The 12,392-nt window shown below is 48.6% G+C and overlaps 2 protein-coding genes across 2 annotated transcripts; both read left to right on the top strand.

Moving 5' to 3' along the window:
- The first annotated feature begins 551 nt into the window (after positions 1 to 551).
- Positions 552 to 3,918, top strand: LOC108963106 (epidermal growth factor receptor kinase substrate 8-like protein 2). The gene is made up of 3 exons (XM_018922106.3): positions 552 to 736; positions 1,154 to 1,286; positions 1,623 to 3,918. The coding sequence occupies exons 1-3, from the start codon at positions 567 to 569 to the stop codon at positions 1,692 to 1,694; spliced, it is 375 nt and encodes a 124-aa protein (XP_018777651.1). The 5' UTR covers positions 552 to 566; the 3' UTR covers positions 1,695 to 3,918.
- A 1,218-nt stretch (positions 3,919 to 5,136) lies between these two features.
- On the top strand, positions 5,137 to 11,616 carry TALDO1 (transaldolase 1). Its single transcript, XM_009097125.4, has 8 exons — positions 5,137 to 5,329; positions 7,348 to 7,471; positions 7,888 to 7,995; positions 8,538 to 8,669; positions 9,089 to 9,264; positions 9,395 to 9,592; positions 10,701 to 10,846; positions 11,360 to 11,616. The coding sequence occupies exons 1-8, from the start codon at positions 5,233 to 5,235 to the stop codon at positions 11,390 to 11,392; spliced, it is 1,014 nt and encodes a 337-aa protein (XP_009095373.1). The 5' UTR covers positions 5,137 to 5,232; the 3' UTR covers positions 11,393 to 11,616.
- The last annotated feature ends 776 nt before the right edge of the window (positions 11,617 to 12,392 follow it).

Here is a 12,392-nt window from a genome sequence, read left to right as displayed (position 1 = left end):
GTTGAGAACCTCCCTGAAACATGAGAAACAACTGGTCCCACTGTAAATTTGTTCACAAAACAAGTGAAAGTGAGATTCCCTCCCCAGTCACACTGCAAGAAACCATAAAGCAGCTTTTTAGATCCCTCAGATGGGATTCCGTGATCCCTCCTCTCCTTCATCCTGCAGAAGAACTGCAGAAATCAGTTTCTCCCAAAGAGAAAGTGAGGTTTCAAAAGCTGAACGGAGACTCTTGGCTCAGAGGGAAAGGGGAGATCCCCCACTCCCCTCTAGGGCCCTCCAGCCTCCAAGACCACAGAGATCTCCCTGTACACATTTGTTCCTGATGGTATTCTGAAGGTCCAAATGTCATCACTCACCCTACTGCTCCAACAGAGCACCTAAGCTTGTTCTTTAGACTAAAATACAAAAGTAAGCCCTTTCCTGGGCTGTATTTACAGACTTACTAAAAATGCTGAACCTCATGCCTGTTTTCCTTACAAATTCCCCACAAACACATTTAATGGGATTTTTGACTGAAGATTTGATTTTATTCTCTACCTGTTTCTACAGAACTTATTCACCAAATGGATGAGCTGAACGACGAGCTGCTAAAGAAGATCACAAACAATAAAATTCAGCCTCCCCACAGGAATTTCAAAGTGGAAAAGCCTCAGCAAGTTTTTGTGCCACTCACCTTTGAATCCAGCACTGAAGAAGTCAAAGCCTGGCTGGAGGCCAAGTCATTCAGCAAAGAGTAAGTTTTGCTCTATTGCCACATGAAACGCTCGTCCTTCCCTGGAGAAGGAGCTGGGGAGGCTGCTGGCACCATCCCACCTGGGACAAGGCACTGGGATTTACTTACAGAGCCTGTGCTGTAAATTAGATTTCAACCCTATTAAATCCAGGCTCTATAACCAGGATGTTCAGAGCTCAAACTTACTCAGTTTCTTCAGTTTCTTTATTATAAACATTTTCTTGGAGAAAAATAATCAGCAAAGTAAACCTGAAATGGCCTGAAATGCCACTGGAATCACAGCTGCCACCCTGGCACAGCCCCAGGGCCCTGTGACACGACCCCAGCGCAGCTCCCAGCCTCCCATCTCCCACTCCTCACCTCTGGCACGAGGCCATGTGCAGCAGGACCATCATCTCCCACTTTGTGTCTCCCCAGGACCGTGGAACACCTGGGCATCCTCACTGGAGCTCAGCTCTTCTCCCTCAACAGAGAGGAGCTGAAGAAGGTGTGTGGTGATGAGGGAAACAGAGTGTACAGCAAGATCACGGTGGAGAAAAACCAGCTGGAGGTAAGTGTTTTTCTGGATAATTCCTGCTGGAATGGGGGGCTGTACCAGCAGTGTCAGATAGCTCATTTAACAGGCATTTTAAGAAACACAATTGGGGGAAAAAAATTGCAACCAAACCTACACAAGCAATAAAACACATGTAAACATTCTGAAGTGTCTTTTAAGCTAAAAGGCCCAAATCCATAAGATCTCCCTGTTTCCACTAATTAATCTGCTTTTTACTGATATCACCTATCCCTTTGAAACTAGCTCTACTCCCACAGCATTCATTAAATACTGTAATGTAACTACAGCTTGAAGTTCAAATCCAAACTTCCTGTTTTGTTTCCATTCCAGAAAAGCAGAGGGGAGTCAGAGCTCCAAGAAATCATGAAGCGCCGCCAGGAAAGGATTGATTCTGCTAATTAAAGTCTCTCTGCTTTATTTCAGCTCTTAGCCCTAAGTAGTGCAGAAAAAAAGGGAATGAAAGCAATGATTCCCGGCCCAGGCCGGAGGCAGCAGAACCCCCCTTGGGGTCCAGCTGCCATCAGAGTGACAACTCCTTAAACACTGTTGGGAAGGGTTGACAATGAGACCACATCCCACTGGGAAAGGTGTTTTAATTTTGCATGAAGTATTTTTTTTATAACTATATATTTTATACTGAAATTTTCCGTGCATGCGATCAGAGCAGGATTCCCACGGGGCTGGATGTACGACCAGGGCTGGATCAAACAAAGACCCCAGAGCTTTTCTCCGAGGGCTCTCCCTGCTCCCACCCCTCGCTGGCAGAGCAGGCCTGGCACACAGCTCAGGAGGGGCCAGCCTCAGGGCCTGCCCCTGCACCACGGGAACAAGGCTTTGGAACCCTGCAGTGGTTTGGGTTTAAGGAAAGGACATTAAAGCTCATCCTGTTCCACCCCCATCATGGGCAGGGACACCTTTCACAAGGCCAAGTTGTTCAAATCCTGTCCAGCCTGGCCTTGGACACTTCCAGGGATGGGAAGTAACGACCCCTCTGGGCAACCTAAGGCAGCCCCATTTCCATTTCCTCCTCAGTGCAGGTGTCCCCTGCAGCCCATGATCCCAGCCCGGTGACAGCTCCCTGTCCCCCTCCTGTCCCCCTATGTCCCCTCACTGGACAAGGCTGGAATGGCAACACACATTCCCAAAGTCTGGCTGCCTCCTTAAATCCACAGAGCAGTTAGTGCTGTCTCTCAACAGCTGAGATGAGCTCTCAGGGCCTAGAAACGAGCAGGAGTGACAAACAAAGGGATCTGAAGGTGCACATAGGTGAGCTCCACCTGCCCACTGCTGCTGATGCACAGCCCCGGGCTCAGGGCAGCTGTGCAGCCCTTCCCTGGGCCACTGATCCTGCACTGGAATGTTGTGGGGTTGCCAAACCCGCCCTCAAACCAGGAGAAGATAAGCCCTGACCATTTGCTCCTGTCCCAGGCACAGCCACAGCCCTTCCCAGGGTGTTGGTCACTCATCCCCACCTTCACATTTTCACTGTAAAAAGCTGAAATTATTCCCAAATAGCTGAAACGCCAAAGCACACTGGGAAAGGCAGGTTTAACTCCAAATAAATGGGCACAAAGAAAAAAAAAATCTAATTTAGCACAGGGTGTTGCTCTTGACTTCCTGTTTTCCTTCATAAAGTTATGTGCATTTATATATACCAATCTGTAAATAGGGGGTGAGGAAAATCTCCCTCCCTAGGGGCAGAATTAGTGATTATGCTTCCAAAATTTACTCACAATTTCATAACTCAAGCAAGCAGCATAGTTCCTGTCCACAGCAAGTGTGGCACATTGCATCTCTATCTCTGTTTAACTGACAGACCAACCTGATTGCAAAGCACTGAAGCAAACACAGCTCCAGAGCTGCCCACAGCCCAGGGACAGTTGGCTTTTCTCTCTCAGCATGGCTGAGTCTTTGCCCAAATTCGTGTCTGTCCTTACACATTTAATGGAAAAAGCTTTAACACAGTGTTGGGGAACTCGTGTCTCCATCTGAGAGCACCAGGGCACCTCAGTTTTGGCTTTATTCCTGACTGTCTCCAATGGATAATCTGTTTTCTTCATTTGAAAGAGGGCACTGCTGGCACCAGCAGAATTAGGGTGCAGGCAGGGGGGGATCCTGGGTTTAGTCATGGCCCTGCTGGGATCTGAAAAGGGCACTCACCTTGTCAGGGAGGGATGAAGAGGACAATCCTCCTGAGAAGCCCTGGCTCTGGATTAGGGAGGAGAAGGGAAGCAGGATGGCAAGCACAGGAGGTGGAAAAGTTTCTGAAATGAAAATAAAAACAAATGTTGAGCTAGGAAACACACCCCCTTCTAGTCCTGGGGTGTAGAGGAAAGCAAATCACAGGGAATTACAGTTATCTGGGATTTTAACAGAAGTGTACACGACAGCTCTGTAATGCTGGGAGCCACAGGAGCACTTCCCAAAACAAATATCTCAGCAGACCTTATTGCAGAGGTCACTTTTGCAAATTTCCATTAGACTGAGCTGTGCATCTGTTCTGTTTGTACTGCCTGAAGACACTGCTATAAAGTACTGTACATTGATGTAACTGAGCGAAGGAGACAATGATATATAACCATGCACTGTACAAGAGTTATTAAAATAGTTAAGTTATACTTCTAAACCCATCTCTGTCTCTTTCACTGGGTTCTCATAATGGTTTGTCACTGACAGTCTCAGAAACTCAGCAAAATGTCTGAAACCACACATTTCCTTTTGGGTTTGGGGACTGACATTCAACAGGAAGGGTGTTATGGCCTGGATAGCTGTGTTTTAAAAACAAAGGAGAAAATCTCACACATTGTAAGAATTAAGTACCAGAAAAGCTGCAAGCTGAAGTTCTTTCCTTGTCTGGTCTAGTGGAAGATGTTCCATCCATGGCAGGGGGTGGAACTGGATGGTCTTTAAAGTCCCTTCCAGCTCAAACCAGTCTGGGAATCTGTGATTCCATGACTCTCAAGGGAGGCTCTCCTATACCATGGCAAAGAAACCAGAGACAGTATGAACCTGTTTCAATTCAAACAGCACTTAAACCTAAAGCTTCTTTGAATTATTCTTTCTTGGGTTGGGCAAAACATGGAAAGGTTGTACAAAAGCACATTCTTGCCTATCAGCAAGGGGAACTTCTGTGGCAGCTGTCCCAAGTTGAATATAGGAAGAGGGAACAGCATAACCTCATGACACAGCCAAGCGACAGGTTCTCGGACATTTTCAGCCAAGGGCCGGCCACCCTCTGCCTCAGGTGAACAACCACACTAACAAGATCACCTCCTCTACAGCCTAAATAAAGTTTAGGCAAACAAGAGCCCAAAACACCTGCCCTGCTGGGTCGGGGGCTCTCTCAGCGGCTGGAGCTGTGTCCGATAAGCCATTTCGAACCTTGCCACGACGGCAGGGGAGGAAGTACAGAGCGCTGAGCTCCTGCAGCGAGGCAGCACCGGCGCGGGCCCGAGCCTTCCCTCACGGCCGCCTCCCCTCAGGGCCCGCCCGCCGCCATCTTGCGGCACTGGCGGCGCCCGGGCCCCGCGCGGCCATGAGGGACGGGTGCCTTGAGGGCGGGTCGGGCGCCGCGCCGGGCCCGGGGAAGACCCCCCGGGCGGTTCTGGGGACCGGAGATGCCGGGCCGGGAGGTCCCCGGGCCGGCAGAGCCCCGGACGCGCTCTGCTGGGGACAATGGCGGCGTCAGGGTCGCCACGGCGACCGCCCGCCCGACCCCCAGGCCCACGAACCAGCCAACCAGAATCGTTCTCCCTCCCGCTGCCCCGCCCCGGCTCCTCCCGGCCGCGTCCGTCTCGTGTCCACCCTCCTGATTGGCCGCTGCGGCCCAGCCGGGCTGGGATTGGCGCGGGAGCGCGCGGGCCACGGGTGCGCGCGCAGGCCGGTCCCCTCCGGGCACGCACCGTCCCTTATAGGCACGCGAGCCCCCACAGCCGCGGACATGTCGGTGTCCCCCGTGAAGCGGCAGAAGATGGAGTCGGCGCTGGACCAGCTCAAGCACCACACCACGGTGGTGGCCGACACCGGGGATTTCAACGGTGAGAGGCGGCGCGAAGGGATCCTGTCACCGCATCTTCTCCTTAGCCCCCTCTCCCGCCCCCCTTCACGGAGAGTGGGCGCGCCTGGCCGAAGGGGCGCGCGCTGGGGGGAGCGAACCACCCTGCGGCCGGAGGGGGGCGGGGGGAGGCGCTCGGTGGCGGCGCCTTGGTCCCCATCCCAGGGTAGATCCCGCCCAGGCGGGACATTCTCCAGAGCCTCCCGTGATCTTCTCCCACTTTGCCCTCGGGGGTGCCCTGACCACCACGTTCAGCTCTGCGTGCTGTCAGACTCAAGCCAGGCTCTGCTGTGCTAGTGAATTCGGGTTTTCTTCCAGTGACCTGTCGCGGTCTGGGACGTGTTTGGGGTTTTTCCAAACTCAAAGCAACCCGTTCCAGCGGAGGGTGTCGCTGCCCGTGGCAGGGGGTGGAACTGGGCAATCTTTAAGGTCGCTTCCAACCCAATCATTACAGGATTATGTAAAAATAATGCCGGAGTGCTTTTGTTCCCCTTATCCTGTGAGAATGAGCCAGCACACTCCTCTCTGAGAAAGGGAGGTGGCCTTCGATTAAAAAGCCACTTGTTCCCAAGCTGTCACTGCCTGGCCTGGCACAGACAGGGAGCCTGCTCGGTCCATCAGGGCCAAGAACTCCTTCCCCTGGGTGTCTTTGGGTTGTGTAGAGCAGCCCTTGAATCCTGTCCTGTCCTCACCCGGGCCTGCAGTAATCCCTCCACTGCTTGCCTAATCCCGTTGGTGTAACAGTAAACAATCCTAAACAGCCGCTGTCAAATGTCTTAAGAGTACTAAACTTAAGGTGGAGAGAGCACAGGGGTGGCAACAGCCCAGACACAGGAAAAAAACAAACCCCCAGGATGGCAAAGGGGGTGTTTGTGTGCAGGTACAGTAAGGATTGTAGAATATCCCACAGGGATCATCGAGTCCAGTTCCTGGCCCTGCTCAGGACATCGCCAAGTTGTTCTCTGGGCCGCTGTTATCAGCTGGGAGTTATTCTTAGAGCCCTAACAAGGCAAGGGCCTTACCTGGCTCGCTCCTGGCAGGTTCAGCCCTGGTGGAGGTGAAGGTGCTTGTTGCTGCTGCTGGCTCCCAGTGGTGTGTGTAGAAGGTGTCAGTACGGATGCTTTAAGCAGTACCCGCATGAATTGAAGTTCTGAAGGAGCTGTTTGTATGGAGCGTTCCTCACTCCAGGATCCTGATCATTGCCTGGGAGGGATCTATGGAAAAACAAGGCTTATTTTTAGTACAGTGGCACTCTCTCACTTGGGGTTTCATCCCTGTGTGGAAGTGCCAAGGAGAAGGGCTGGTAATACAGATTTTGTTATTTTTTTGACATTTTAATTGTATTGTTGAAAGTGCTGAGCGACCTGCAGAGGCTCTGCCCTGTTTGCCCTGGTGCCAGGCTGTGACTACAGCCAGACAATGTGTGCCACAGCCTGCTGGAGCAAAACCTGGCATCACCTGTAACTGGCATAGTCCAGGGCTTAGGGTCAGACCAAGGGTCAAGTGTCTTCCTGGTAGGACAAGGAAATGAGAAGAGTAGATACTGAGAAACTGCAGCTGTGTGGAAAAGGTTTAAAAAGCAGTAAGAAAAGGTGCTGGAGCCTCACAGGTGAATTCACCTGTCCTGGCTCCATCAGCTGGACAAAAACAAAAGCCTGAATTTCTGACTGCTTGAAGGGAAGGTCCCCTGTTCTTTATTCCCCTCTGTGACTCCTGGAGCTCAGCTATGCTGGTTGGGATGAAGTCTGGAAATTAGTACTATTTCTCTCCATCCATCATTTCTACAGGTTTATACTTTTGGGCGATTTCTGTAGTTTATAAACTTTAAAGTTTGCTGTTTCTTGTGACTGCAGCCCAGATGTTCTGTGCTCTGGCAGTGTTTACACACCACTGATGTGGTCCGTCATTAAAAAGTGTTTACATTCTCACCTGCTTGAGGAAAACCTTTCTGATTTCTCAGGCTGGCTGGCTGTTTCAAACAGGCTGGTTTTCTTTCCTTAGCCATAGATGAGTACAAGCCCCTGGATGCCACCACAAACCCCTCCCTGATCCTTGCTGCGGCTCAGATGCCAGCATACCAGAAGCTTGTGGATGATGCTGTTGCCTATGGGAAGAAGCTTGGTGGGTAAGTAAAGAGGGGTTTTATTTCCTATATTTAAAACAGTCCTATATTTAAAATGCCTTCTTTATATACAAGCAACGTACTGGGGTTTCCCCCTCGTGTACTTGTGGGCTTGTCTCCTGCCCCAAAAGGCCTCAACATTTGGAGACAAATTCCTTATGCCCATTCCAGATGTGTTTTTCAGAAGTGCATCCTCATTTCCCAGCTCACACCTGGCCCTCCTTGCTCAGGAAAGCAACAGCACTATAGGAAAGAGGGTCCAAAGGCTAATCCTGCTGGCAGGCCAGGAGTGGTTCATTTGAACTCTGGAATTTAATGTTAAATGGGCTGTGAAATTTGATCTTCAAATCCACAACAAAGTGTAAACTCACCATTTTTTTATAAACCCCATAAATGCTTTTGCTCTTTGTCGTTTTCAGGTCAGAAGAGGAGCAGATCAAAAATGCTTCTGACAAGCTTTTTGTGCTATTTGGAGCTGAAATCCTGAAGAGGATACCTGGCCGTGTGTCCACAGAAGTAGACGCAAGGTCGGCTCTTTTCCCTCTGGGTGATCCTGGACACAAAAAGTAACCTGAGTTGGAGAAAGATTTTTTTGCCTAGAAGACCAGTGGGTCTTACATTATTAATAATAAAGAGTGTGGATTTCCCTTAGTTTGACTAGAACTCTGTAACAAAAACAACTAGCACTGACCTTAGATTTTCATAATCTTCCTCTTGCTGCTTAAGCAAGGGAAACCTCACTTCCAGTTGTAGTTTTGCTAATTCTCTTCTATGTGATAATAGCTGCTCAATTTAGCAAGAGATCTGTTTGAACAGTTTTTTCCAAGACTTGAATAGGACTTGGCTGTTAACTTGCTCAGTGCCAATTTTTGTTAGTGCTCAGCTTTTGAATTCATTATGAGAAACTTCCTTCTTGAAAGGCTGACAGTCCAGGAGGGATCTGAGAACACAAACCTGCTGTTGGCATGTAAATGCTGATAAAACAGAATGTTTTCCCTTGGGGCCTTGGGGCAGAGAATTAAAAAAAAATAATAAATCAGTTTTAAACAATGCTGCTCTTTCCCTAAAGGTTGTCCTTTGATAAGGAAGGAATGATTCAAAGAGCGAGGCGCCTCATCGACCTCTACAAGGAAGTAGGGGTTGGTAAAGATCGGATTCTCATCAAGCTCTCTTCAACGTGGGAAGGAATCCAGGCTGGCAGGTAAGGCTGTGTGTGCCTGGTGTGCTGATTCATGGCATGCTCCTGCCTGTCCACAGGCCCTGACATCGCATTCTGCACTTGAATAAACAGCAGTGCTGAAAGCACGGCATGAGGAAGTCTGTCATGAGCACAGAAGGCGCCCTGCCACAGCTTGCTGTTGAAATAGGCAAAGTTTCTTCATACAAGGGCCAGGCCACAGTTTCCTGAAATACCCTGCTAAGCTGGCTGCATTTGGCTAGAGGAACAGCATTAATAAAGCAGAGTTTGGCAGCACGAAACATTTGTTGTTAGCTGACAACTTGTGCACCCCATTCCTAAATTAACTCAGGGAATTCAGCAGTTTGAACTTAGCAGCTCGTTCCTGAATATGAATTCTGTAGGTGAGCAAAGTGCTGTTCTAAGCCAGCCTGTGTCTGCAGGGTTCTGGAGGCCGAGCATGGGATTCACTGCAACATGACCTTGCTGTTCTCCTTTGCTCAGGCTGTTGCCTGTGCTGAAGCTGGAGTTACTCTGATTTCCCCGTTCGTGGGACGGATCCTGGACTGGTACGTCGCAAATGGAGACAAGAAAACCTACGAGCCTTTGGAGGATCCAGGTGAGCACACTGCTGAGAAAACAACAGCTGCTCAAACAGTTCACTCATAAAAATCTTCTTATGGCAAATGCTGGGTTAGAGCATGTTCTATATAATCATTTACAAAAAAGTTGCTGGTTTCTACTTGTAGGAGTGAAGAGTGTCACCAAGATCTATAACTACTACAAAAAGTTTGGCTACAAAACCATCGTGATGGGCGCCTCGTTTCGCAACACGGGCCAGATCAAAGCGCTCACGGGCTGTGACTATCTCACCATTTCACCCAAGCTCCTGGCAGAGCTCAGCAAAGAGCATGTCAAGTTAACTCCCACACTCAGTGTCAAAGAGGGTGAGTCTGCTCCTGGGGGCTTGTTCTGACTTCCTTTTTTCTGCAATGTTGAGAGTCGGGGGTTCTGGTTAGTGCTGTGGTACTTGCTGCCATCCTGCTTTAGAGATACATCAAATTTCCTAGAGGAAATATTGTAGCCTCAAAAGGAAATACTGTAGCCTCAGTAGAATATCACTGCTACAACTGCTGACACTGAGCACTACTTGGACTATAATGGGTTTGGCGTGTGCTTCCATACTCTGCACCTCTCCCCATGAGACAGGCAGAGGGGAGGAAAGTTAATCTGCAGATGCTCAGGATGAAATTTTACTGAACAGTAGCAAAGATGCCCAACTTGATTTCATCTTAATCTCTAGACATGCCAAGAGGTGTTTTCCCTCCAGAAATTAGAAACTAAACATACACAAGACTGAGTGATTTGATCTGGTGACACTTCTTGCTCCCATTACACCACTTCAAGCCCAGGTTGGATTGGACCTGGAACAATCTGGGATAGTGGATGGTGTCCCTGCTTGTGGCCAGGGAGTGGAACTGAATAGGCTTTAAGGTTCCTTTCCACCCAAATAATTCAAGGATTCTGATACTCTTCCTTTTCTGCAGCCTCATTAAAATGCTGGTGTACATCTCAAAGCAGCTCTGTGCACAGCTGTAGCCATGGGTTGCTGCCCACAGGCTGCTGCTGGACTAGGAGCCTGCTATCAAGCGAGCTTTTGTTAGTTCTTGCCAAATAATCAAAGCCCTGATTGTTCAGAATATTTGCTTAGAACATCTCACTGCTGTGGGGTGGTTACACAATTCCTTAGAATAGGCCTGGAATTGCTGTGCCATTCTGCAGCAGGTACAAGATAATGACACACACAAACACTGTTTTTTTAGGATAAACTGATTTATTAGGCTACCTTTTTCTTTTTCCTTCTTGTTCTCCTCCAGCCATATCAGGAGCACTTTCAATCTCACATCCCAGACTATGCTCCTTCAGCAAGTCATACTGAATGTATTTAAAATTTTTCCAACACACAGAATGGTCAGAACTCAAGACAATTTTAGGAGGTCTAAATTTGATAAGAATCTGATCACCTGGTCTGTTTCTTTTTCTACTTCTGCACAGCTCAGGCGTGTGATCTTGAGAAGATGCACCTGGATGAGAAGGCATTCCGCTGGCACCACAACGAGGACCAGATGGCTGTGGAAAAGCTCTCTGATGGCATCAGGAGATTTGCTGCAGATGCAGTTAAGCTGGAGAGGATGTTAAAGGTAGATCTCATGCTCCTCCCATGGACTGCAGCCAGCCTGGTGTGGCTGAGGATTAAACAAGTCTGGCCAGGTCTTTGGACAGGTTATGTAGGACAGGCCACCTAAATTCAGTGAACTTGGTAAGCCTCACTGAATGCCAAGGAAGAACTGGTGCCAGGTGTGGGCTATGCCTGCAGCTTGAGCCGCAGGACTGGCAGCTCATCAGGATAACTGTCAAAGTGAGAAGTCCCTTAAATCTGATTCTGAGCTGTCAGCAGCAGCACGGGACACAAATAATCTGCAGGTAGTGAGCTGGAAATAAATCATGTTTTGTACATGCAGGCACTAAGAAAGAGCAGATCTGCTGTCAAAGTCTTATGTCAGATTGTGGAGAGGCTTTCACATAGGATTCATCAAACTGTGTTTTTTGGGGAAAAAATACTCAGATACCTGATCTAGGCACTTGGTGACTGGCAGCTCCATGCAGCATTCCCAAACTCTTACTCAGCTGTGCTTTGTTTATTCTTTTTCTAGGAGCGAATGTTCAGCGCTGAAAATGGAAAATAAAAAAAAAGAAGAAATAGTAATCAGCATTTCCCTGAGTGCTCCAAGCTGAGGTGGATCACCTGAGGTTCAGTGGATGTACAAATGTCTTACCTGTACAAGTATCATGCTGTGTATGGATAGATTTCTGTATCATGCTTTTTTTTTTTTTTTATCAATTTGCAAAGGGACAAATGGAATTTCAAATTTTTGTGGCACTTTTGTCAATACATGCAAATTAAAACCAACTTGCCTTGTAACATGGTGGATTCATTGCTGCAGGAGACCTGATAAAATTTTAATTTTCAAATTCCTTATTAAGTCTTCAGTCCTAACACATTGAAGAAAGCAGTTTTTAATTTCAGGTTGTTTTAAAGAGCAAACACAGATTTCACAAGCCACTCTTGGTACAAAACCCTGTGAGACACATATATATGTCAAAATATCTATGTGTATCTTATTTGTTTATATAGATCCTGTTCTAAGAGGAGACAAGAACAAGTGATAGGACAAGAAGGAAATGGCCTCAAGTTATGCCAGGGAAGGTTTAGATTGGATATTAGGGAACATTCCTTCACTGAAAGCTGTGCAAGCTGGCACAGCTGCCCAGGTCTGAGTCCCCATCCCTGGAGAGATTTAAAAGATACGTGGATGTGGCACCTGGGGACAGGGACAGTGGTGCCCTTGGCAGTGCTGGGGGAATGGCTGGACTTGACGGTCTCAGCAGTCTTTCCAACCTCAGTGATTCATTCCATGGTTCTAAGAGATCCCTGCTCATACAAGGATGCAATTTGCTGTTTCCTGAAAAAGTTGCCTGAACGTAAAACAAAGGGAGAAAAGGCAGCAGTGTGGCTCCAGCACTGATAGCCACGTGCTCAGTCCAGACCAAGGGAGCCACTGATCCTCCCCCAGTGTGACACAGCAGCTCTGCTGTCAGCACATCCAGAACAACCTGGGAGCTGCTGTTCCAGCCAAAGGGACAGCAGCTACAATCAGACACAGACAGCTGGTGCTGCCCTCCGAG

This window comes from Serinus canaria, chromosome 5 (genome assembly GCF_022539315.1).
Source record: "Serinus canaria isolate serCan28SL12 chromosome 5, serCan2020, whole genome shotgun sequence".
In the NCBI taxonomy this organism is placed as follows: Eukaryota; Metazoa; Chordata; class Aves; order Passeriformes; family Fringillidae; genus Serinus; species Serinus canaria.
Note: the sequence above shows the minus strand (reverse complement) of the source record. Positions and strands in the feature narration are given on the sequence as shown.

Coding starts and splice junctions, on each gene's coding strand:
- LOC108963106 (XM_018922106.3), top strand. CDS start 567: ATGGATGAGCTGAACGACGAGCTGCTAAAGAAGATCACAAACAATAAA. Junction 737..1,153: donor GCCAAGTCATTCAGCAAAGA/GTAAGTTTTGCT, acceptor GTGTCTCCCCAG/GACCGTGGAACACCTGGGCA. Junction 1,287..1,622: donor TGGAGAAAAACCAGCTGGAG/GTAAGTGTTTTT, acceptor TTTCCATTCCAG/AAAAGCAGAGGGGAGTCAGA.
- TALDO1 (XM_009097125.4), top strand. CDS start 5,233: ATGTCGGTGTCCCCCGTGAAGCGGCAGAAGATGGAGTCGGCGCTGGAC. Junction 5,330..7,347: donor CGACACCGGGGATTTCAACG/GTGAGAGGCGGC, acceptor TTCTTTCCTTAG/CCATAGATGAGTACAAGCCC. Junction 7,472..7,887: donor TATGGGAAGAAGCTTGGTGG/GTAAGTAAAGAG, acceptor TGTCGTTTTCAG/GTCAGAAGAGGAGCAGATCA.